General features: G+C 36.5%; 3 protein-coding genes and 2 long non-coding RNA genes across 8 annotated transcripts; all 5 read left to right on the top strand.

The window, feature by feature from the left end:
- The first annotated feature begins 4,816 nt into the window (after positions 1-4,816).
- LOC112750838 (probable cyclic nucleotide-gated ion channel 20, chloroplastic) lies at positions 4,817-12,437 on the top strand. Of its 3 annotated transcripts, none has more exons than XM_025799714.3 (13): positions 4,817-5,088; positions 6,114-6,661; positions 7,333-7,524; positions 7,641-7,739; positions 8,193-8,330; positions 8,709-8,951; positions 9,551-9,817; positions 10,121-10,266; positions 10,379-10,456; positions 10,946-11,075; positions 11,241-11,487; positions 11,949-12,111; positions 12,203-12,437. In XM_025799714.3, the coding sequence occupies exons 2-13, from the start codon at positions 6,158-6,160 to the stop codon at positions 12,300-12,302; spliced, it is 2,307 nt and encodes a 768-aa protein (XP_025655499.1). In that variant the 5' UTR covers positions 4,817-5,088; positions 6,114-6,157; the 3' UTR covers positions 12,303-12,437. The 3 variants fall into 3 exon arrangements, with proteins under 3 accessions (XP_025655499.1, XP_025655500.1, XP_025655498.1); XM_025799715.3 differs by having other exon boundaries at positions 12,189-12,437; XM_025799713.3 differs by having other exon boundaries at positions 4,884-5,088; positions 6,101-6,661.
- A 905-nt stretch (positions 12,438-13,342) lies between these two features.
- On the top strand, positions 13,343-17,041 carry LOC112750843 (uncharacterized). 2 transcript variants are annotated; one of them, XM_072216863.1, is made up of 4 exons: positions 13,343-13,492; positions 14,152-14,944; positions 15,025-16,017; positions 16,094-17,041. In XM_072216863.1, exons 2-4 carry the CDS (start codon positions 14,572-14,574, stop codon positions 16,309-16,311), a joined length of 1,584 nt encoding a protein of 527 aa, XP_072072964.1. In that variant the 5' UTR covers positions 13,343-13,492; positions 14,152-14,571; the 3' UTR covers positions 16,312-17,041. The 2 variants fall into 2 exon arrangements, with proteins under 2 accessions (XP_072072964.1, XP_025655515.2); XM_025799730.3 differs by having other exon boundaries at positions 13,375-13,492; positions 14,135-14,944.
- On the top strand, positions 16,486-16,881 carry LOC112749010 (uncharacterized). The gene has a single exon (XM_025797268.1). The coding sequence runs from the start codon at positions 16,486-16,488 to the stop codon at positions 16,879-16,881; it is 396 nt and encodes a 131-aa protein (XP_025653053.1).
- A 1,746-nt stretch (positions 17,042-18,787) lies between the features above and the next one.
- LOC140178987 (uncharacterized) lies at positions 18,788-19,792 on the top strand. Its single transcript, XR_011872303.1, has 3 exons — positions 18,788-18,905; positions 19,258-19,402; positions 19,514-19,792. It is a non-coding gene; the product is annotated as an uncharacterized lncRNA (long non-coding RNA).
- Positions 19,793-20,906: 1,114 nt separating this feature from the next.
- Positions 20,907-23,230, top strand: LOC140178986 (uncharacterized). The gene is made up of 2 exons (XR_011872302.1): positions 20,907-21,384; positions 22,640-23,230. It is a non-coding gene; the product is annotated as an uncharacterized lncRNA (long non-coding RNA).
- The last annotated feature ends 697 nt before the right edge of the window (positions 23,231-23,927 follow it).

The raw sequence follows: 23,927 nt of genomic DNA, 5'->3' as shown, positions 1-23,927 counted from the left end.
AAACAAGTAAAAGAAAAATATTTACAATAACCAATAATAAGGCACACGTTTTCAATTCTCCGGCAATGGCGCCATTTTGAAGAACGAATGATTGACGGTTTAGAATTCAGAATAAATTCCCATTGCAAGTATAGTTTCTAAACCAAGCAATCATCCTTTCTTACAAACGTTTTGGTTGTCACAAGTAACAAACCCAATAAAATTTATAAACCGAAGTATTCAAATCTCGGGTCGTCTTCTCAAGGAATTGCAGGAAGGTGTTCTTATTATTAGTTATGGAAAACAGTGCTTTTGGGTTTTGAAAGGTTTGAACAAGGAAAATAAATTATAGGAATTAATAAATTAATATCTAAATAAAATTCTTGGCAAGGTATGAAAATTTGAAAGTCCTATCCTAGTTATTCTTATGAGAATTGAAGTTAATCCCACTTAGTTAACCTTTACGAAAGCAAGGGAAAGTCAAGTGGACTAATTAGTTAGATCCCCAAGTCCTAGCCAACTCCTAAGGAAAGACTAGAGTTAGTGGAATTCAATTCAATTAGCAGACATAACAATCAATCACGATAAGTTCGATAACTCAAGAGCCTCCAGTTAATCAATTAAAGCCAAGAATATAAAGAAAAACTAAATAAGAATCATAAATCTGAAATACCTCAATTTATATCAAACAAAGAAAATCCTAACATGAATGGTTCATAAGCCAATTTGGCAACATAAGTAACTAAATAAAAGCATTAAGGTATCTAAAAGTAAAAGAAAAATATAAAGTAAAAGGAATATTGAACCTGAGAGGACGTTGAAATCCTTAAATCCTTTAAGAGGAATCCTAATCCTAAAACCTAAGAGAGAGGAGAGAACCTCTCTCTCTAAAAACTACATCTAAACTATGAAAAGTGAATAATTCAATGCCTGTTAATAAATGGATGCATTCCCCTACTTTATAACCTCTAATCTGTGTTTTCTGGACGTGGATCTGGGCCAAAAAGGGTTTCAGAAATCGCTGGGGGCATTTTCTGCAGTTTCTGGTCTGTGGCGTTTGTCACGCGTCCGCGTGGTTCACGCGGTCGCGTCATCTGGGAGTTTTTCTTATCAGCGTTCGCTTCGGTCACGCATACACGTCATTTGCGCTCTGCTCAAGGCACGCGTCTGCGTTAGTCACGCGTTCGCATCGCTGCCTTTTCGCGCTAGGCACGCGGCCGCATCGTCCATGCGCTCTCGTCGCTGCCCTTTTCTTCAAAACTCCATTTTGTGCTTTTCTTCCATTTTTGTATGTTTTCTTTCCATCCTTTAAGTCATTTCTGCCCTATAAGGCTTGAAAGTACTCAACACACAGATCACGGCATCGAATGGTAATAAAGGGTAATTAAAATTGATAATTTTAAGCATAGGAAACATATTTTTCACATACATCACATAATAAGGAATGGAAAGTAAAACCATGCAATTTACATGAATAAGTGAGTGAAGGATTGAATAAATCACCTAAATTGAGCACAAAATACATCATAAAATATGGGTTTATCAATAAGCTTCTGCTTCAAATCTTCTTTTAGGTTGGCTCTTATGTTGGTGTTTTTCCGTCCTCTTTTTCGACCTGTACCTCTTCAGTCTTTCTCCCTGATTGTGGTCACATCTCCTCCTTAGCACTGACTCCTCCGAGCTCAATTGTGTGCACCTCCTTGCCTTTTCCTCTCAGGTTCAAGCTTTCATTGTAGCATTTCCTTACCAATTTATGATCTCCCCTAATGGTTGCTATTCCCTCTGATGTTGGGAATTTCATGCAAAGGTGGGGAGTGGATACCACTGCTCCGAGCCGATTTAGGGTAGTTCTGCCGATTAGGGCATTGTAGGCTGACCCCACATCGACGACTATGAAGTCGATGCTCAGAGTTTTGGATTTCGCCCCTTTTCCAAAAGTTGTATGAAGAGGTATGAATCCTAGTGGTTTTATTGGTGTATCCCCCAGCCCATACAGGGTGTCAGGGTAAGCTCTTAATTCCTTTACATCCAATCCCAGCTTATCAAATGCTGGTTTGAAGAGGATGTCGACTGAGCTCCCCTGATCTACCAGGGTTCTGTGGAGATGGGCATTGGTAAGGATCATAGTTATCATCATAGTTATCACCACTGGATCATCATATCCAGGAATGATTCCTTGCCCATCTTCTTTAGTAAATGAGATGGTTGAGAGGTCGGGAGCTTCGCCCCCGACCTGATAGACTTCTTTCAAGTGTCTCTTGCGAGACGACTTTGTGAGGCCACCTCCACCGAATCCTCCCAAGATCATGTGTATATGTCTTTCCGGGGTTTGTGGTGGTGGATCTCTTCGGTCCTCGTCATCTCGCTTCCTTTTCCCATGATGGTCCGACCTTGAGATATCTATCAAGCCGACCTTCTCTGGCCAGCTTTTCTATCACATTCTTAAGGTCATAACAATCATTCGTTGAGTGACCATATATCTTATGGTACTCACAGTAGTCGCCACGACTCTCCCTCCCCCCCCCCCTTTTTATTTTTGATGGGCCTAGGGAGAGGTAGCCTTTCAGTATGACAAATTTTCCTGTAAACATCGACCAGTGAAACTCGTAGAGGGGTATAGGAGTGATATCTCCTAGGCCTTTCAGGGTCGACTTCCTCTTTTTTCTTGGGCTCTCTTTCTTTCTCTTTTGATGAGTGAGAGTGCCCCGGTCGCCAACTCGGTTCTCGAAGTCTAGCATTTTCCTCCATGTTGATGTACTTCTCAGCTCTCTCTTGTACATCACTTAGAGAAGTCGGGTGTCTTTTCGAGATGGACTGGGAGAAGGGACCTTCTCGAAGTCCATTTACTAGGCCCATAATCACTGCCTCTGTGGGCAGGTCTTGAATCTCGAAGCACGCTTTATTGAACCTCTCCATGTAGTCCCTTAAAGGTTCTGAGACCTCCTGCTTTACTCCCAAGAGGCTTATTGCGTGCTTGACTTTGTCCTTCTGAATGGAGAAGCGCATTAGGAACTTTCGCGAGAGGTCGTCGAAACTGGTGACCGACCTAGGGGGAAGACTATTGAACCACTTCATCGCTGCTTTCGTCAAGGTTGTCGGGAAAGCCTTCCAGCAAGTAGCATCAGAAGCATCGGCCAGATACATCCGACTTTTGAAGTTGCTCAAATGATGCTTTGGATCGGTGGTTCTGTCGTAGAGGTCCATATCAGGGCTTTTGAAGTTCCTTGGAACTTTTGCCCTCATAATGTTCTCGCTGAATGGGTCTTCTCCTCCCAAGGAAAAATCTTCTCGGTCACTGCGGGAGCTTCGACTTTTAAGAGCAGACTCCAACTTTGAGAGCTTTTCTTCTAGCTCTTTTCGCCGCTCAATCTCGTTACTCAAGTTTCTTTCTGCCTCTCGCTGTCGTTCCAACTCTTGCTCCAACTGTTCCAGGCGCCCTTGGTGACCGTGGAACAATCCCATGAAATCAGCTGCGTGGGTTGTCCCTCCTTTCCTGATTCGCGCCCTTCAGAGGAGTTTGCTTTTGGGTTTTTTAACCTTGAGGTGCCTTCTCTATGTTGATTGGTCACCCCTTGGTGAGTGTCGATGTCGTCATTGTTGTTTCCAACGTCCTGATTTTTCTGCTCGGAATCGGACGCTATGTAGCCATCTTCGTGTAAGTCATCCGCCATTACTGGTTGATCTCTCGGTTCCCCAACAACAGCGCCAATGTTACGATGGGTAACCAGAGATTAGTGGGTTGGACTCGTTGGGTTGGCCTAATCGTCCGAAGGAGGAAGCCTCTGACTAGGTTTGGGTTTGGAAGCCTCTGTCCGACTCGTGTGTATGAAAGAATGGGGGGTGGTACCTGCAAAGACACTCCGGTGCTTAAGTCAGCAAGGGTCTAAGCAAGTTTAGAGAGTATTGGAACTTAGCAATACCTGAGGGGTGTCAGTGTATTTATAGTGGTGAACCAATAACCACCGTTAGAGTAGTTCCACCTTTTTAGGTGGATAACCGTCCTTTCATCTTAGGGAAGTTGAGATATGGCTCCTGAAAGTGGGTTGAGAGATTTTAAGGGAAGTTACTTATTTGAATGTGTGTTATTTGCCAGCTAATCTGATATCCCAACTTCCTTAGAGCAAATCATCATTGGATCCGACTTCTTGAGAGAAGGTCGGTGTCAAGTGAGGGCCAACCTTTAGATTGGGCCTTTTATTTAGACTTGAATCTTAGTGTTGGGACATAATATGAACAGTATTATAAAGTAAATGAAGAAAAGAATTAAAAATATTGAGGGTAAATCATCAAAATATAATAAAAAATTTATTATGATTACAAAAATAATACAAAAAAAAATATGAACGATAAATAAATCTGTAATAATTTAAAAATATGGAAAATATAAAAAATATCAATTTTTTTTATAGATGACAAAAAAATTTGTATTTGGTAAACCTTATGCATTTGATTCAATTTTTTTTAAATATTTAAATAATTATTTAAAAAATACATGCCAAAAGTTAAAACAAATTTATTTTTATATTATCTTAATATGAAATTATCAAATTTTAAAATTAAAAAATCACAAACTTTAAATAATAATTACAAACATAATATTAAAATCTAATTTTTAAATTTTAAAATATATATTTAATATTTAGTTATTTTATCATATTATTATGATTATTTTTGTTCAACTATATAAATTTTAGGATACAATTTTCATAACATGACGTAACCAATGGCAAACTGGCAATTCATACTCCGACAGTCTTTTACTACTTTATTTATTTATTTATCTTTTTTGTCTTAATCGATCATCACATATATTCACATCATCACATGTCATAAACTCATAGCTCATAAGACTGACTTTTCAAATATTACTTGTTATATTTATATATTTCTCTTTATTCTTTGAAGTCTTTTGTAAGCTTTACAGCTCTAATTTTTTATGGTATTCTTTGAAGTCATAAATGTGTTCAGTTCAGACTTCAATTCCTCTTTGTCTTCCAAGCAACTCTCTCAGAGGAGAACCTCTTCTACAGTTATCAACAAGCTCTTAAAAATGAACTTTTTCATCGCTTAATTTCGTGCTGGCTGATTCAAAAATCCTCTTCCTAACAGGTCTTAGTACTACTCTTTCTATGTTTACATTGTCTTTTTGGTTGGTTTTTTTTTTTTTTTTTTTTGGTTGGTATTATTATTATTATTATTATTATTATTATTATTATTATTATTATTATTTGGTTGCTGTTGCCCATTTAGGATATAAGCCTGATTCCATGTAGACGAGTTGTGTTTGTTTCAGAAACTAGAGATTGGATTATGTATGTATTCATTGCAATTAGATATATGATTAGGGTTTGTTTTTGCTTTGTTTCTCTCAAAGCTTTCATAGGATTTGTTATGAGGGAGTTCATTACTTCTTTCTTAATACGTGATCCATTTTAATGATTAAGAGGGGAATCCAAACCTACAAGGATGCATTCAAGTATTCAAACCCATCATAGATTTACTCTTTTTAATTTCAAAACAAGCACTCCTTGGAATAACTTCTTATTCTCAATGTTTCTGTTTTATAGTTATAAAAATGTGATAGTTCTTCGTCTTTGAAAAGAAAATTTGCAGCCAATTTGAGTTTCGGTAAAGATTAATAATATGAGTATATGACTAATACATGCAACTATGGAGAAAATCGTATCTTTAGGTAGTAATGATAAGCTATGCGAAATTGGGGACAGACAGATTTTCTTATAATATTTTATAGGGTTCAGCTGCTATGGCCACATGTTAAGGTTATGTAGAATTTAAATTTTTAATGTATTTGTTATTTATTTATTAAAGCAAAATGTTAAGAAACTTCTATTAATAGTAATTTTGAACACATACTACATCCTATTTGGGTTTATATTATGTGTAAGGATTTAAAAAAAAAATACTAATTTTTAAACGGTCTCATCTCCAAATTTGAAATTATTACCAAACACACTTTTATCTCCATTTTTGTCTCCGCTATTTTCTGTATTTGGACTAATAAAGCCTTATGACACAGTCACTAGTTTCTTATAGTTTTATTATTTATTTATATTCTCCTACTTCAAGTTTCCAAAATTAAGATAACTTACATGATACATAGGTTATGTATTCAGTGGCAGGTTAATTTGGGAAGAAATTACAGAACTGGAAAGGAACCATGGCTAGTCTTAAAAATGATGAGCTGCCAATGCTGTCGAGAAAGGAATCAAAGGATGAAGAACAATATGATGAGACCCTGAATTCCAAATTGCAGAGATTCTTATCCAGGACACAAAGTTCAATTGCAATTCCTATGAGCACCCTGGAGTCATATGATAGCGAAACTAGTCTTGTTGGACACACTGGTCCACTGAAGAGTGAGAGAAAAACCCCCTTTCCACAAATGAGCGGTCCACTATATGCTGCCGGAACTGGAAGTCATTTACAGCAGAGGATGGTTGGTACAGGAAGAAAAGAAGATGAAAGAAAGACAGAAAAATTTGATGCTTTCCGTGGCACCGGTTCGAATAACTGGCATAATAACCATGATAAGGAAAATCAACACTTAATGAGGTCTGGACAACTTGGAATGTGTAATGATCCTTATTGCACTACTTGCCCGACATACTTCAAGTCTTCTCAACATAAAAATTCAAAATCTTCGACAATATTTGATCCCAAGGTAGCATCATAGTTGAAAATTTAATGGTACATAGCCTTTCATGGTATAGATCTTGATTCTAAATGCAAGTATAGCCTTCTAGATGTTTGATGAATTGACTTATGTGATTCTCAAGTAGCCTATATAATTTTCATAATTATTCATATCTTTTTTTTACCTTTTACATTGTTTCTATTGTCAGTTGCTTCAATAGATATACTTTAGTATCTATCTTGTAATCTGTATCATCGTAATATTTATATAATTTAGTATTTATTTTGTGTTATACATCAAGATGATGACTGGTATTTCTGTGAAAAGCACTTTCGATTGGTATTTACCTAGATCTGCATTCATAATAACAGGAAAACGGTATTAACCAAAAGGAACTAAATGTATCTTGACCAAAACCCTTTTAGTTACTCAAGCTGCGCCAATGCATCTTGTTCTCCTGACTGCTGAAATTACTTTTGTTGTTGCTATCACTGTTCACTTTGAGTTATTGTCACATGGGTACTTCAAGCTGTCTCATTGTTTATCAATAGTCAATAGAAATTTTTCTAAGACTATTCGAAGCTGAACCGTATCATTATTCTTTATCTTCATTTTATTGTAGATATTTATCATGTATTATCGGTCTATAACTTTTGCATAATGTAAGCTACTTTTGTTCATATTCTGAATGCCTGCAGTTCCACAATGCTCTCTATGGGGACGCCAAGGGATTTGCAACAAAGTTTTATTCCCTTTGTCGTTCGTACATTCCTGGAGTTATAAATCCTCACACTAAAGTCATACAACAATGGAACAAGATTTTGGCCATTTTTTGCTTGGTTGCTATTTTTGTGGATCCATTATTTTTCTTTGTATTTTATGCACGAGAGGTATGATTGTTTCTGATAATATTTAATTGCAACATCTTGGAAGCTGCAGTCTCTTATTTTTCCTTGATACTATGCCTAAGGTTACTCTGCACCTTTTTTCTTTTCACTGGTTGTAGGATCATAATTGTGTTGTTATCGACTGGTCAATGACAACAACACTTGTTATTGTTCGAAGCTTGAATGATTTGGTATATTTCTTTAACATTCTTCTCCAGGTATGTTCTCTATAACTACCATTTTAAAAAGGTTCCTTTGCACTCCTTCTAATTTATACAAATCAATATATGGTTGTGGAACATTACTGCATTGATAATACAAGTGGAGGATTTTCTGATATCTTGTTGAGTCACTCAACACAATCTTAGCCTCAATTCATCTGAAATTGTTCCATATATCTTTGAATCATAGATGTTTTTTCTGTTCCAATCCACAAACCTTAGACTTCAGAGTATTGATGTTTTTATCTTTTTTCCCCGTTGTTAAAGGATATTTGTTATTTACTGAAGTTAATATGACATACAGTAAATAACCTTGTTAAGGGGAATAGAGAAGAAAAATAACTATGCATTATGTTATGAATTCTAAGCATGGATGTTAAGTTTTCTCGTCTAGTTTCCAACTTTCTGTTATTAAAGGCTTACATATGCAACCAAATTGCCACTTTGCAGTTCAAATTGGCTTATGTTTCTCCTGAGTCAAGGGTGGTTGGTACTGGAGATTTAGAGGACCATCCGAAGGAAATCGCACTTCATTACCTTCGGGGTTATTTTTTTCTTGACTTATTTGTTGTATTTCCTCTTCCTCAGGTAGATGTCTTCCCATCTCCCTTTCTTTGCTTGTCATGTTTTTTCAATTTTCAAATACCCATTTTTTCATGATGTCTTCCCATCTCCCTTTCACCATGAATACTTTCAGACTCTATTTTTTATTTTTTATGAAGGCAATGAGATCCAAAAATGTATATTTTTCTAATATATAATGTATGTTCTTGCACAGTTAGGATTTTAGTTGCCATACATCTTTGATAAAAAAAGGAAAACACAAAGTTCGTTGGTGCTTCCATTATATTGAGATTGTCATTGATTAGTTTGACTTTATTGGAATTTTGTATTTCAACTTATTTGAAATTTAGCCATTTTGTAACCATACTCCTTTCCATGACATATATAGTGAAATATGTGCAGATAATGATATTGTTTGTCTTGCCAAAATCCCTTGGGGGAGCAAATTATGCTAAGAATCTTCTGCGTGCAGCGATCCTTGTGCAGTACATCCCCAGATTGTTTAGATTTCTGCCTATGCTAATTGGCCAGTCTCCATCAGGATTTATATTTGAGTCAGCCTGGGCAAATTTTATAATAAACCTTCTAATTTTTATGCTATCTGGACATGTTGTTGGCTCTTGCTGGTACCTCTTTGGTCTGCAGGTGAGTGAAAACAGCATTCGAAGCTTGTTTTCCTTTAAATATATAAAAAAATATGATACGCTGTGATTTGTCGCCCTCTGTTCAAGAGGTGGCAAGCTCTTGTTATTATAGGTTTCAGTATTAGAAGCTACCAACTGAATGCCTAACCTCAAACTATGATAAGAGTGAAAGAGAAAAAAAAAAAGCATAAAAGTAATGTATGATCAACTTGAAGACACACTTTAATGTCACAATGCCAGTTATATTATCATATGTAATGAGATTTAGGCTCAAGAACTAGAATTTTCACCTGAATTTGCTTATCCCAATAATGCTTTATACTTGTTGATTCTTGATGCCTTGATGGATAAGTCCTTCACATCATATCCTATTGAACAATTGTATTAAATAATTCTGATTATTTGTTTTGGGTTATGTAAGTATCATGTCCTCATAAATCTGATCCTTCTAATTAGCACTGCAATACTGGTAGTGAAATTCAGACTATCACAGTTATTATGTTTCCTTCAATAATTTAATAGATGGCTAAACTAGAATTGAAGTATAATTGATGTTTTATTTGCTAACTTTTTCCTTTTCTACTGTTTTCTTTCTTCGAGAGGGTTAACCAATGTTTGCGAGATGCCTGCCACAATTCTAAGATCCCCGGATGCATGGTATTCATTGATTGTGGGCATGGTCATGATGGAATCTTTCAGCTTGACCAAACATCAAATCAGTGGAACAACAATACTGATGCTGTTGCTTGCTTGAATCCCCCATCTAATGGTGGTTTTTCTTATGGGATATATCAAAATGTTGTACCTCTTACTACAGAAACTAATGTGATCAACAAATACATCTATTCTTTGTTTTGGGGATTCCAGGTGAGCTGTTACCTTTTTCTTTTTCCTATCCCCCCCCCCCCTCCCTCCCCCTTCTTTCTCATGCACACATTCAGTAGCTAGTTGTGAAAATGATTTTAGTTAATTTCACAAAAGGAATGTATAATCCATTGACTGCCTGAACAATATAAATTGAAGTATAGATGTATAATATATCAAAACTAAAATCTAATTAATATTATGTTAATCTAACATAACTTTTAGACTACTTGCCAAGTGAAGATACATAAATGATTTTGATGTATGTAAGAGTAACAATGATACCCTATGATGATATTTGTGCAGCAAATCAGTACTTTGGCTGGTAATCTAGTCCCTAGCACTTTTGTGTGGGAAGTCCTTTTCACTATGGCCATTATAGGATCTGGACTCTTGCTTTTTGCTATTCTCATTGGTAACATACAGAATTTTCTTCAAGCTCTTGGGCGGAGGTAGAACTTACCTAATGCTGAAAGTTGGTTGTAATTAAACTTTGACAGCCTTATTCTAATATATTATCTTTTGCAATATGGTTGAAATCTATTTCTTCCATCCATTTTTTAGGAGGCTAGAAATGCAACTCAGGGGACGTGACGTGGAGCAATGGATGAGCCATCGACGCTTACCAGAAAATCTAAGAAGGTATAAATTCCTCATTTTCTGTAGTTTACATGCACATTTAATGACAAGTGACATGATGACTTATTTCAGATTTTAAAGAGATGCAAATTATAACTTGAAGTTTCTCCTTGCATCTACTTCTATCTGCCTGCAAATATGTTTATGTTCCTGTATGTGCAACTAGTAAATCTGATTTATAGTCACCAAAAGAAATAAGTATGAATATGTTTTATCACTATGTACCTTAAAAGTGCACATAATCCTGCAATGGATGTGAAATAATTGTTGAGATCGTGTTATTTGGCATCGTTTTGAATTAAGTTATTAGCGCTAAAAATGGTTGTGATATAGAAATATACACATAAGAGAAGTTAGTGATAGACCTGAACTTAATAAGTCAATATTAAGAAAATAGAATGTCCTCTATTTGTCATTTTTGTTTAGGTTTGGTGTTGCATGAAACTTTTTACTCACATAATGTATAACTCAGATAGTACATCTACATTGTAGGAGAGTACGACAGGCTGAACGTTATTCTTGGGCTGCAACAAGGGGAGTTAACGAAGAAATGCTTATGGAAAATTTACCAGAAGATCTACAGAGAGACATAAGGCGTCATCTCTTCAAATTTATTAAGAAAGTATGCACTGGTATCATGCTTATAACAAGTTATCATGATAGAATTGAATACAAGTTTAAACACGAGTTGTATAAACAGCCAAATTATTGTCAAATCATACTAAAAGTGGCCTTTGATGAAGACTTTGCTTTCATTCTTAATGGAATTTGTGCCCAACATTTGCAGGTTCGAATTTTTGCTTTGATGGATGAACCTATCCTAGATGCCATTTGTGAGAGATTAAGACAAAGGACATACATAAAAGGAAGTATTATATTGAGTATGGGTTGTCTGGTAGATAAGATGGTATTCGTGGTGCGAGGAAAGCTCGAGAGTGTCGGAGAAGATGGAATAAGACTTCCGTTATCCGAAGGGGATGCCTGTGGCGAAGAACTTCTAACATGGTATTTAGAACATTCTTCTGTCAGCACAGGTATATTAGCAAACCTGAAAAAACCATGCTTATTAAAGAGTAGATTTCATTAGGAATTGCAATAATCAACAACTTTTCTAGTAAATTCATGGATTAATGTATATGAATACAAAGGGTTTGTTTCTAAGATAAGAATTTTTTTTAATTGATAATTTAAAATTATCTTTTGAAAAAGTAAGAGTAAATATATCATGAAAAAATATTTTTTTTTATCTATGAATTATGTTTGAATATAATAATATAAAAATATTATTTTTTTAGTAAAAGAATCTTTTTAAATTTGATGTAAATTGTAGTTTTCAAATTTTTTATTTTTAAAATATTTTTATTTTTAGTAGTAAAAATTTATCAAATCTACTAAAAATTCATTAACATTCTTTTTAACAGCCATCCAAACAAGCTCAGATTTCATCTAGGTACTTTGACTTATGAATGTTGTATCAATATGATTTTCCATGCAGATGGTAGAAAAGTAAGGCTTCCTGGACAAAGGTTGCTTAGCAACAGAACAGTGAGGTGCTTAACAAATGTAGAGTCATTTTCGCTCCGCGCCGCAGATCTTGAAGAAGTCACAATCCTTTTCACAAGATTCTTGCGGAGTCCGCGTGTTCAAGGAGCCCTAAGGTCACTTCTCTTTTCTCCATTAAATTTGTATCAAGCTTCAATTTAGGAATTCAAATCCATGATTCATTCGGTAACAGTGTTGCTATTGTAGGTATGAATCACCTTATTGGAGATCCTTAGCTGCAATTCGTATTCAAGTTGCATGGAGATACAGGAAGAAACGTCTAAGTCGTGCTGATTCTGCTGTTTAAAATTTAAAATTAAAATTAAAATATAGTGTGAGTATCGTTATTCGTTACCATATACAAACGCGTAATTGTGTAAATAATAAAGGACAAGATTGTAGTCTGAAAATTTTCAATAAGAAAATTATTGTAACTAGTAAATGCCCAAAAAATGAATCAGATTGGTGAATGGCTGACGCGGACGTTATCATTTTCGCAACACGCAGGGTGCGTGTTGCAGGTACGGTCGCTTTTAGGTTTCTCGCAGTTTGTGTTTTGCAGGTGCGGGGGCTTTTAGGGTTTTGATAGAAATTTTATATATTATAGAATGCACTAGCTGGGAGGAGAACTTCTTCATAGTTCATATATCTAAATCTGTAATTGTCAGAGAGAGAGAGCGAAGAGAGAAAGAAGCAGCGGCGAATACGATGAGGAATTTCTTCGGTGACGCCTGAGTATATATCATCACGGTTGGTTCAAACAGCACTGTCTTCTTTATTTATTTATTTTGCCATATTTATTTTTTTTTGTCTTTATTTACTTGTTTTTTTTTCGGTCTTTATTTATTTAAATATTTTTTGTCAGGCTTTATTTTGTTTGAATCTTCTGTATTTATGTATTCTTTATTTTTGAGTTGAGTTATCCATAAAAGCATGAAGAAAAAAATAAAAACAATGGATGCTCGAACGAAAAATAGAAAGTAGGGTTAGATCACGAAGAGTACTACAATTGTGAGATTGTACAAAATACATAGTGTGAGATTTGATTGTGAGATTTTGTCAAGGTATAGTATCTCATTCTTAGGAGGGCCACTGGTAGAAAATTTTTTTGAAATTAAATAAAAAAGTATTTATTCTGAAACAAATTAATCCAACTTTGTTTAATACCCACCGATTTTAGAGCAGAATCGGGATAACTTGCACGGATCTGTATGCAAATCGGGAAAAATCACCACTGGTAGAAAATTATTTTGAAATAAAATAAAAAAGTATTTATTCTGAAACAAATTAATCCAACTTTGTTTAATATATAACTTTGTTTAATACCCACCGATGTTAGAGCAGAATCGGGATAACTTGCACGGATCTGTATGCAAATCGGGAAAAATCACTTGATCCGGGAGAAAACACAGATTAGAAGAGTGGAACGGGGTGGCAGAGGCATTGCAGTATTGCACCAATGGCCAATATGTTGGCCTCATAGAAGCCACATCCCAGGTTTGAATCTCAGTTATGGCTGAATAGTAATGGAACCTTTAGTGTTTGTGAGTGTATGACCAAAAGGAAAAAAAAAAAGTGGAACTGGATTTTCTTTATTTTAAATTTGGAATAAATGACCATTTGTACGCATAAAAGATAAAAATGCTGACATATCATTTTAAATTTGAAATAAATAACCATTTGTACGCATAAAAGATGAAAACGCTGACATATGTACTCACATTACATCAAAACTAAATTTGTATCCACGCAAGATGCCTTCTATGTGACAAAAGTACTCTACATGGCACTCCAACCCTCTAAAGACATGATACTTTTGTGACACGAAGAACATCTTGCATGGGTACAAGTTTAATTTCAATTTAGTGTGGGTACATATGTCAGCGTTGTTATCTTTTATGAGTACAAATGGTCATTTATTCTGTAATTTTCCTGTCACTTACCCTATCTTTTTCGGTTGAGTTGAGATGACAACTCTATGGTCATTTCTTTTTAATTTGTATTTTTAATTTTTTATTTTAAATTAATACAATTTTTAATTTCTTTTAATACAAAACAATTTTTTAGGGGTTAATTTTTTTTATATGAAAAAAATGTTGGTATTTTTACTAGAAATAGAATTATTTGGTATCATTTCAGATGGATAGATGTTGCAGGTAGAGCAGAATGAACACATAGGGGACGTGTTTGGTTAGCACGCGAGACACGTGTTAGTCACATGGCAACATCTAAGGCAACACGCAGGGGCATGTTGGGTGTTCTGTCTATATAAGGCGACGCTCATTTCCATTTTACTTAATTGCGAAGAAGAAAGTTGTTTGTGTGTTGGTGGTGTGATGGAGGGTACCGCAAAGATAGTGGTGTATCACAACGGTAAAATTATACGAAATACTCAAGAGGGGGTGAGTTTTGAGTGTGAAAATTCGTTTTTGCTTGTGGTTCCGTACACCATGACGTTCGCAGAGTTACAGTACAGCCTCTGTCAAAATATAGAGAGTGATATCTTAAAGAGAGTGAGCAATATTCTATATCGGAATCCCGTTATTATATTTGGTAGCTTAATATAGTTTGATACTATGTCGATCATTGATGATGCAAATATGCAGCGTATGTTCCTTATTCACCGACAGACTCAGGTGCAACAGACAAAGATTGAGTTGTATGTTGAGTATGAAAATATAGATGCTGGTGAGATTCAAAATGATTCAGATATGAAAGATGATAGAGCTGAAGTGTACGAAGGAATGAACAGTGATAGCGAAAAGGACTTTGAAGCTACCTACGAAGCTGGTGAGAAGGATGAGAATGGTGATATGAGAGGTGAGGCAATAATAAAAAATGTGGTGGTTTCACCTGCAGTCAGTCAACCGATGGACGTTTTACCTTTTATGCGTAGCTTGGATCTTGACACCATACATGTACCGAAATTTCCTGAATATGCAAACATAGGTATGTGATGAATGAGTAATACATTTTCCTTAATTTATATTTTGGATAGATCAATGAGTGACAATCTATTTTTTCTATAGGTGTTGTTGATTCTGAGGAAGGAGAATTTAGGATCGGAATGGAGTACAGTTCTAGAAAGTCGATTGTCGAGGCAATTAGGAGCTATACTATTTCTAGAGGAGTCGATTACACTGTTTATAAGTCCGAGCCACATACATTTTATGCAAAATGCAAGATGTATGGCCATGGGTGCGATTGGCTTATCCGAACCAGCTTGATACAGAAGAAAGGTTGTTGGGAGATACGGAGATACAACGGGAGGCACACGTGCACCATAGGAACAGTTTCACAAGATCATTCCAAGTTAGACTCAGACATGGTTGCTGAGGCTATAAGGCCATTGGTTGAAACCGACCCATCCATGAAGGTGAAATCTATAATTGCAGAAGTCCAATCAAGGTTCAACTATACCATTAGTTACCGAAAGGCTTGGTTGGCAAAGCAGAAGTCGATAGCCAGAGTTTTTGGTGGTTGGAAATTATCTTATGAAGCTTTGTCGTGGTGGTTCTTAGCAATGGTTCAGAAGATGTCTGGCTCAACTGTCCAAATAGAAACACGACCCTTATGTAACGGGAGTGAAGAGGCGGACGGTGTCAGGATACTTCAGCGGGTATTCTGGAGTTTCAATTCATGCTATAAAGCGTTCCGGCATTGCAAGCCTTTAGTTCAAGTTGATGGCACACACCTTTACGGAAAATATAAAGGTGCCTTTTTGGTTGCAGTTGCACAAGATGGGAACCAAAACATTGTGCCGATTGCTTTTGCCATCGTGGAAGGGTTGACCGCTGATACGTGGTACTTTTTTCTCAGTAATTTAAGAAGGCATGTTGTTAGAAAAGTCGGTGTGGGAATAATCTCTGATCGACATGAGTCAATACGGGCAGCAATAAATCGTAACAACGGTGATTGGAAACCTCCAAGAGCATGGTGGATGTTTTGCATTAGACACATCAGTTGCAACTTCTTAAGGGCATTCAAGGACCCGTACTTGCAGAAGCTTGTTGTCAATATAGGTATTTGACGCTACTGTTATTTCTATTTATGATGGTTGGTAGTGCCTAATATGACAATGTACGGTGTGATTTACAGGTTATTCAAGAACAGTGGACGAGTACAACATCAACTACAAGAAGTTGCAAGAGCGAAGTGAGGGATATGCCCGATGGTGTGACAATCTCGAACTTCACCAGTGGGTATTGGCATTTGACGAGGGACATCGATGGGGTCACATGACGACAAACCTAGTCGAGTGCCTAAATTCATTGTTGGAAGGTGTCCGAAATGTTCCTGTGTTGGCCCTTGTCTGAGCAACATATTATCGCTTGGACCAGCTCTTTACGCAAAAGAGTGCTGAGGCTCACGAGCACAAGCGTGCTGGATTTACCTACTCTGAATTTGCCACTCAACACATAGAAGAAAATATGCAACGTGCAAAAAATTTAGTTGTGCATCGGTTTGATGGAAGAAATGAGGTGTTCACGATGCGCGAAATGCCTAGTGGAAAAGTGTTAGTTGTTGATCTTGCGCGGCGGGTGTGTGACTGTGGGCACTTTCAAGTGAAACGACTACCTTGTTGCCACGTTATTGCTTGTTATGTTAACCAGCGACTCGATTGGCAGGTGTATGTTAATGATGTATACAAGATGTCAGAGATTCGCAAGGTCTACAGAGTGGAGTTTGTCCCAGTAGGCGATCCTGAGACATGGCCTGGTTACTCGGAACCGACGTTGGTTGCTAATCCTACCTTGAGGCGAACGTCGAAAGGTCAACCCAAAGGTCCTCGAATATGCCATCTCTGCGGTAAACAGGGTCATTGCCGTAGTCGATGTCTTCAGTATGTTGGACCGAGTGGGGTTGGTAGCAGTGGTGGTTCATAGGTCTTTGTTGGTCGTTGTATTTGTATTTTAAAGTTAATTTTATAAATTAATGTATTTAAATTTATCTGTTAACTTTTTGAATTAGTATAGTTGAAAGTTTCTGTTAATTTTACAGCTGAATACAACTAAATATGACAAAACACAACTTTTAATGAGCAAAGTACTTCTATTATTAATAAAAAATCTAATACAATAAACTTATACAAAAAATTAAAATATGATACAATAAACTTACAAAAATTAACTTAAAAATACAAATAAACTTACACAAAAATCTAATATAATAAACTTACACAACTTTTTTATGAACACCCGCTTACTTTTTTCCGAACATCCACTTCATCCCCTTGCTCATTAACCCCTTATCAAACCCCGATGGAATAAACTTATATGGTAGATTTCTCTCCATCCGTAGGTTATATAGATGATCCTGACCTAAAACACTGACATTGGTCATAGTCAACCCACCTGTCCCTCTCTCGGGCGTACCCAACCCAACTGCCTCTCCCAAAGTAGATGCACCAAGGTTGTACTCGTCACAACCCCTTGTTGTACCACGTTCAAGTCAGGATTGTTCGGCCTAGTTAGTGGTAGATCAACACAAGCTGTATCGAATAAAATATGAGAAGCGATGCTACCACTCCCTCGGGAATCAACCGACATATGACTTGAAGTGTGGTTAGAAGTAGTCTCCCTTCGACGAGAGGCCACATCGACCGACACCCGATGTAGTTGAGACAACCCCTATTATGGCTCAAATATGGTCCAATTCGAAAAACTACCCACACTGGTGTTAACCCATTGCTGGATATGATCATCCCCAACAAAAGGCATTTGCGATGGGATTGGGGAGAACTCTAAGTATAGAGGACTGTAGTTCGCGCTCTTGTTTAATGTTTGTGGTGGTGGCTGTGATAGCTGTGATAGCTGTGGTGGTTGTACTGTAGTTGTTGTGGTGGCTGTGGGCGGTAATAAGGAAATGGTTGAGATACTACATACTAAGGAAATTGTTGCTAAGTCGGTGGCTGAGGTGGTTGCTGAGAAACTCCCTTTAATAATCTCAAGTCATACTTTGAATAAACCCAAGTATCAATCATGGTAATTAGCAGCTGGTCTAAAATCTCAAATTGGAAGGGGATGTTGTTCTCGCAATCGAGTGTTGCACGGTTGCCCAATCCTCTGTCAATCCCGCATGTATCACCCTTCACTCATGAAGTTGTACTTTGCGAAAAGTAATGCAATGGTCTTCCACTCTAATGACTTTTTCAGGCTTAAGGGCAGGTTGTACATACCCAAATTGGCGCATCACTCGATTCGTAGAGTGCCATTCGATACACTCGAATGATAACAATGATACCACTGTATCATACACTTTAAGGTGTCCATACAAACTGTAACATATTAGAAAATTAAAAAATTATGATCGTGTTAAATATTAACATACACCAAGCACAAACACTAATCTCTGCCATGTAGTCTATTAAAGAGGAGGCAAGCTCTTGTTGTTATAGGTTTTAGTATCAGAAGGTACCAACTGAATGCCTAACCTCAAACTATAATAAGAGTGAAAGAAGGAAAAAAAAGCATGAAAGTAATGTATGATCAACTCGAAGACAACTGTAATGTCATAGTGCCAGTTATGTTGTCATATGTAATGAGATTTAGGCTCGAACTAGAATTTTCACCTGAATATGCTTATCCCAATAATGCTTTATACTTTTTTATTCTCGATGGATAAGTCCTTCATATCATATCTTATTGAACAACTGTATTAAATAATTCTGATTATTGTCTTGGATTATGTAAATATCATGTCCTCATAAATCTAATAACATGGTCATGATGGAATCTTTCAACCTGACCAGACATCAAATCAATGGAACAATAATACTGATGCTGTTGCATGCTTAAATCCCCCATCTCAGGATAGTTTTGTTTATGGGATATATCAAAATGTTGAACCTCTTGTTACAGAAACTAATGTGATCAACAAATACATCTATTCTTTGTTTTGGAGATTCCAGGTGAGCTATTACTTTTTTCTTTTTCCTTTTTTCTTCCTCTCTCACACGTTAAGTAGTTCTTGTGAAAATGATATTTTAATTAATTTCACAAAAGGAACGTATAATCCATTCACTTTCTAAGCAATATAAATTGAAGTATAGATGTATAGTATACTAAAATTAAACTCTAATATTATGTTAATCTAACATAGCTTTTAGAGATTCTATGAAAAACATTTATATATGCTTGAAATATCAGTTGGTTGAGTTTTCTGTATTTATTTAAAAACTATTCTATATGTATCCAAAATCTTGGATGCAATTGATTTGATATCTATAAGAGTAACAATTATACCCTATGATATTTGTGCAGCAAATTAGTACTTTGGCTGGTAATCTGGTCCCTAGCACTTTTGTATGGGAAGTCCTTTTCAGTATGCCATTATAGGATTTGGACTCTTGCTTTTTTCTATTCCCATTGCTCACATACAGAATTTTCTTCAAGCTCTTGGATAGAGGTAGAACTTATCAATTGCTGAAAGTTAGTTGTAATTAAACTTTGACAGCCTTATTCCAATATGCTATTTTTGCAACATAGTTGAAATCCTTTTCTTCCATCCACTTTTAAGGAGGCTAGAAATGCAAACTCAGTGGCTGTGACGTGGAGCAATGGATGAGCCATTGACGCTTACCAGAAAATATAAGGAGGTCATTTATGTGGTATACATGCACATTTAATGACAAGTGAGATGAAGACTTATTTCAGATTTTAAAGAGATACAAATTATAATTTTAAAATTTCTTCTTGCATCTATTTTTTGTCTGCGAATGTGTTTAGATTTCTGTATGTGTAATTACTGATTAGTAAATGTGATTCATAATAACTAAAAAATCAGTCATTGATCTACCAGGGTGGTGTGAGAAATTAAAAAAGAAATTGTTGCTTCAATGGCTGAACCTATCCTAGATGCCGTTTGTGAGAGATTAAGACAAAATAGATACATAAAAGGAAGTAGAATATTGAGTATGGGTGGTTCTAGTAGATAAGATGGTATTCGCAGTGCGAGAAAAGCTCGAGAGTATATGGGAATATGGAACAAGACTTTCGTTATCTGAAGGAGATGTTTGTGGCAAAGAAATTTTTACATGGTATCTAGAACATTCTTTTGTTAACACAGGTATAATAACAATAGGACTGTCAAAATGAGCTAAACTCATCAGGTCAGTCCGTTTACCTGTTTAAATGGGCGGATTTTGTCTCTAAAATTAAACCTGTTTAAATATTGGGCTAAACGAACTGAGCCCGATTAACCCAAAAAAAATGACGGATTAAATGGGCTAGCCCACGGACTAAACGGGTGGCCCGTTTAATTTTTTTTAACATTTTTTTTAAAAAGTAGCACTTTTAGTTAATATTTCTCCCGATCTGACCCGAAAATCCGACCCATCAACAAAAATATATTTTTTTAATGGTTTTTGACCTAAAAATGATATTTTTTTGTTAAAATATTTTTCAAAAAATAAAATAAAATAATAAACGGACTGACCCGTTTAATCCATCGGGCTGACCATAAACAGTCCGGACTAAAAATTCTGTCCCACGAATAAAGCGGGTTTAAACGGATCAACCCGTTTAACCCGCAGACTTAACGAGCCGGATCTAAATGGACCGGACTAACTCATTTCACGGCCCTAAATAACAAACCTGAAAAGAATATTTTTATTAAAGAGTAGATTTTATTAGAAATTGCAATAATTAACAACGTTTCTAGTAAACTCATAGATTGATGTATATGAATACAAAGAGCCTGTTTCTAAGAGAAGATTTTTTTTAGTTGATATTTTTTAAAATGATCTTTCAAAAAAATAAGTAGAGTAATTTGATATTTAGATACTTTATGTAAAAATAATTTTTTCATTTATTAATTGTATTTGGGTAGTGTTGTAACCGGACCGATTTGGACGGTCAGAGGTCGCTCAATGGCTTCAAATTGGCCCCAGGACCAGACAACGTGCATAATCGGTGCGAACTGGTTTGAGCTGGGAGGTTTTCACCAAAACCGGGGAACTGACAGTTTTCAAAAACCCGGATCGGTTCGCTTTTATCTTTTAAAATTTAAACCACCCCCCCCCCCCCCCGGCGGGGGGTGCGACATCGTTTCATATTAAGAAAAAGTAAAACCCTAATTTCTAATTTGGACGGCACCCCCTTCTCTTCCCCAACCTCATGCTCTCACACTTTCGTTCAGTCACAGAGCTCTCAACCTCTCACTCTGACCGGTCTATGCTCGCCTCTCTCTCGCCGGTGCTCGCCTCTCACTCTCGACGGTCTGTACTCTTCTCTAGCCGGCTCATCTGCTCGTCTCCGTGTGTGCTGCTCTGCTCACCTCCGTCTGTCGCCTTCATTGCCCCACCTCGTGACTCGTCTGTCCCTGCAGTGTGCTTTGACGTGCCTCCACCTTCTCTGCTGTGACTTGGGTTCTGCTTCTGCAGTATAGATGTGAGCTTTTGATTTTTTTTTTTTAGTTACTTTATATTAATTTTTAATAGTTGATTGTTTTTGTTTTAATGTAGGTTTAGAATAGAAAATTGAAAATGTTTATAATGTTTTAATGCTTCTGCTTCTGTTTTAATTTCTGTTCATTCATTGAAAATGCTGCTCTTTGATGCTGTGAAAATGCCGGAATGCTGTTTTAATTTCCTCATAGTTGAATATGAGAAATGCTGTGATGTTGTAGTGCTGTTTAAATTTTCTCATAGCCGAATATGGCCAGGGAGAATTCCAACTTCTAGATTTTTAATGCATCTGTTTTAATTTTCTAGATGTTTTAATGCTTCTGCTGCTGCTGTTTTTACACTTTTTTTTGTACACACATTTATAGGAGGGAGAATTAGAACATGATATGATGATGATGAATAAGCAATTACTAAATCTCTGGGTAGCTAGCTACGATATCCATGACTGACCATGAGTATCCATATAGTAAACCTAACAATTCTTATAAAACACAATATACAACAATAATTTTTCTGTAAAATTCATGACAAGATACTGCTATAAAATTTTTGTTATTGTTATATCTCAAATTCTCAAATGAATTCTATTTTGTGATATATCATTATCAAATTTCAGCTCCTTCAAATTCTCAAATGAACTGATTCATTCAACTAATATATACTAAATGAGTGAAATATAGATAATCAGTGATCAGTTCAATTTTGTTCAAAAGACAGTGACATTTCTTTAGATAAAACAAAAGTGTTACTACCAAGAAGTATATTATATAATCATCCATCAAGTTCAAATTCACAAACATAAAGGCTAACCATTGCCACACGCTGAATGAACATTCAAAGTAGCAGTAATAGGCAATCATCAAATTACATAAGTGCCAGAGCACATGATAACTCCAAAACCTGTGGCATCAATAAATCAAAATTAATTTTTGGCTGCTACAAACATCCAAACATGAATAATTATCTTCCAAATATAACCCTACTTTTAGCTCAATCTGACACATTCTGTTCTATTCCATAGCATCACAAAATACTCACACCAAGTTAAATACATCACAATCAAACAAAATAGAGAACCTAACAAGCTACCTTCAAATTATATTGGGTATACATAAAAAAATTGTCTCTGGTACAAGAAAATTAAGGCTCTAGAATGTTAAGTAGTTCATTCTTTCATAAAGTAACAAGGTTTAATCATACACAAGCAAATTAGTCAAATTAAGGCTCTCTTTGCGCAGAACATATCAAAGAGATTAAAAGGAAGAAGACGAAGATGACGAATGCTGAGCTGACCTTGAAGAAGAAGCTGTGATCGGTGAGAGTGAACAGGGGTTGGAGCTTTGGAGCATGCCGACAGGACAAAGAGGGAAGCTCCTGAGTGCGATGGATGGCTGCAGTGTCCCACTCCTTGCGGTGGCAGTGGTGGAGGCTAGATGGCTATGGTTTTTTTTTGGTAGAGGGTAGTGCAAGGTTCTGAATTGTGAAGGAAAGAAAAGGAGAGAGGGGCTGGGTCACTGGAACAAGGAAGGAATCAGATTGCTTTTCCTTTTTTTTCAAAACGAAGCATAAAACGACATTTCATGTAAACTGGCTGGTTCAACGATTTTTATATGGTTTTTGTCTTTTTGAAATGGTAGTTTCTCCTGATGGACTGAACCGCAAAGGCTTCCGGTTCTAATTGGTTTGGTTCGACAGGCCAGTCCAGTTTTTAGAACCATGGTTGGAATGCTTCTGTTTTAATTCCAACTTCTTGCGCAATTCTACTAATAGGTTATGCGATAGTGTGATTAGATAATAGGCTTTGTGAATCGATTGAATTTTTTTGTTTTCTTACAGGATTTTAAGGTGGTGTCATGACTTTCATCATGTACACCATTTTAAGATTTTTTTTTTATTGTGTGATTATATTTTCATTTAAGTGGGATTGAGTCAACTAGTTCAACTTGTGATCCCCTAGTTGAACTAGTAACCTAGTGATCTAATAACTTAATTAATTGAATTACTGTTTCGATTCTAACAACTATATATTTGGGTATAAAAATATAAAAATATTTATTTATTATTTTAAAATAATTTTTAAAAGTATGATTTTGGTCCTAAAGGTTTTCAGTCAGAATCGAAATAGTCCCTCGTCTAATTTTCGATTTAGAATCATCCTTAACGTTTTTTTTCGTATTAAAATCGTCTTTTTTATTTTTTTAGACAAAAACACCCTCACCACTACCAACACAATTACATCCTCCACCACCAACACCACCGCCACAACCTCCACCAACACCAACACCACCACCAGCACCACCACCAACACCACCACCAATGCCGCCGCTGTCCCCCTCCCCCCTTTCCCCTTTACCTTTCCCCCCTCCGCCTCCCCCTTCCCCCACCCCGCCCCGCGTCCCCTCCCCCTCCCCGTCTCCCCCTTCCCCCACCCCGCGTCCCCACCCGTCCCCTCCCTTCCCCTCCCCTCCCCTCCCCCTCCCCCCACCCCCACCCCCACGTCCCCTCCCCCTCCCCGTCTTCCCTTCC

Source organism: Arachis hypogaea, chromosome 15 (assembly GCF_003086295.3).
Source record: "Arachis hypogaea cultivar Tifrunner chromosome 15, arahy.Tifrunner.gnm2.J5K5, whole genome shotgun sequence".
Classification (NCBI taxonomy): domain Eukaryota; kingdom Viridiplantae; phylum Streptophyta; class Magnoliopsida; order Fabales; family Fabaceae; genus Arachis; species Arachis hypogaea.
The sequence above is the reverse complement of the archived record's forward strand: the minus strand, read 5'-3'. Positions and strand labels throughout refer to the sequence as shown.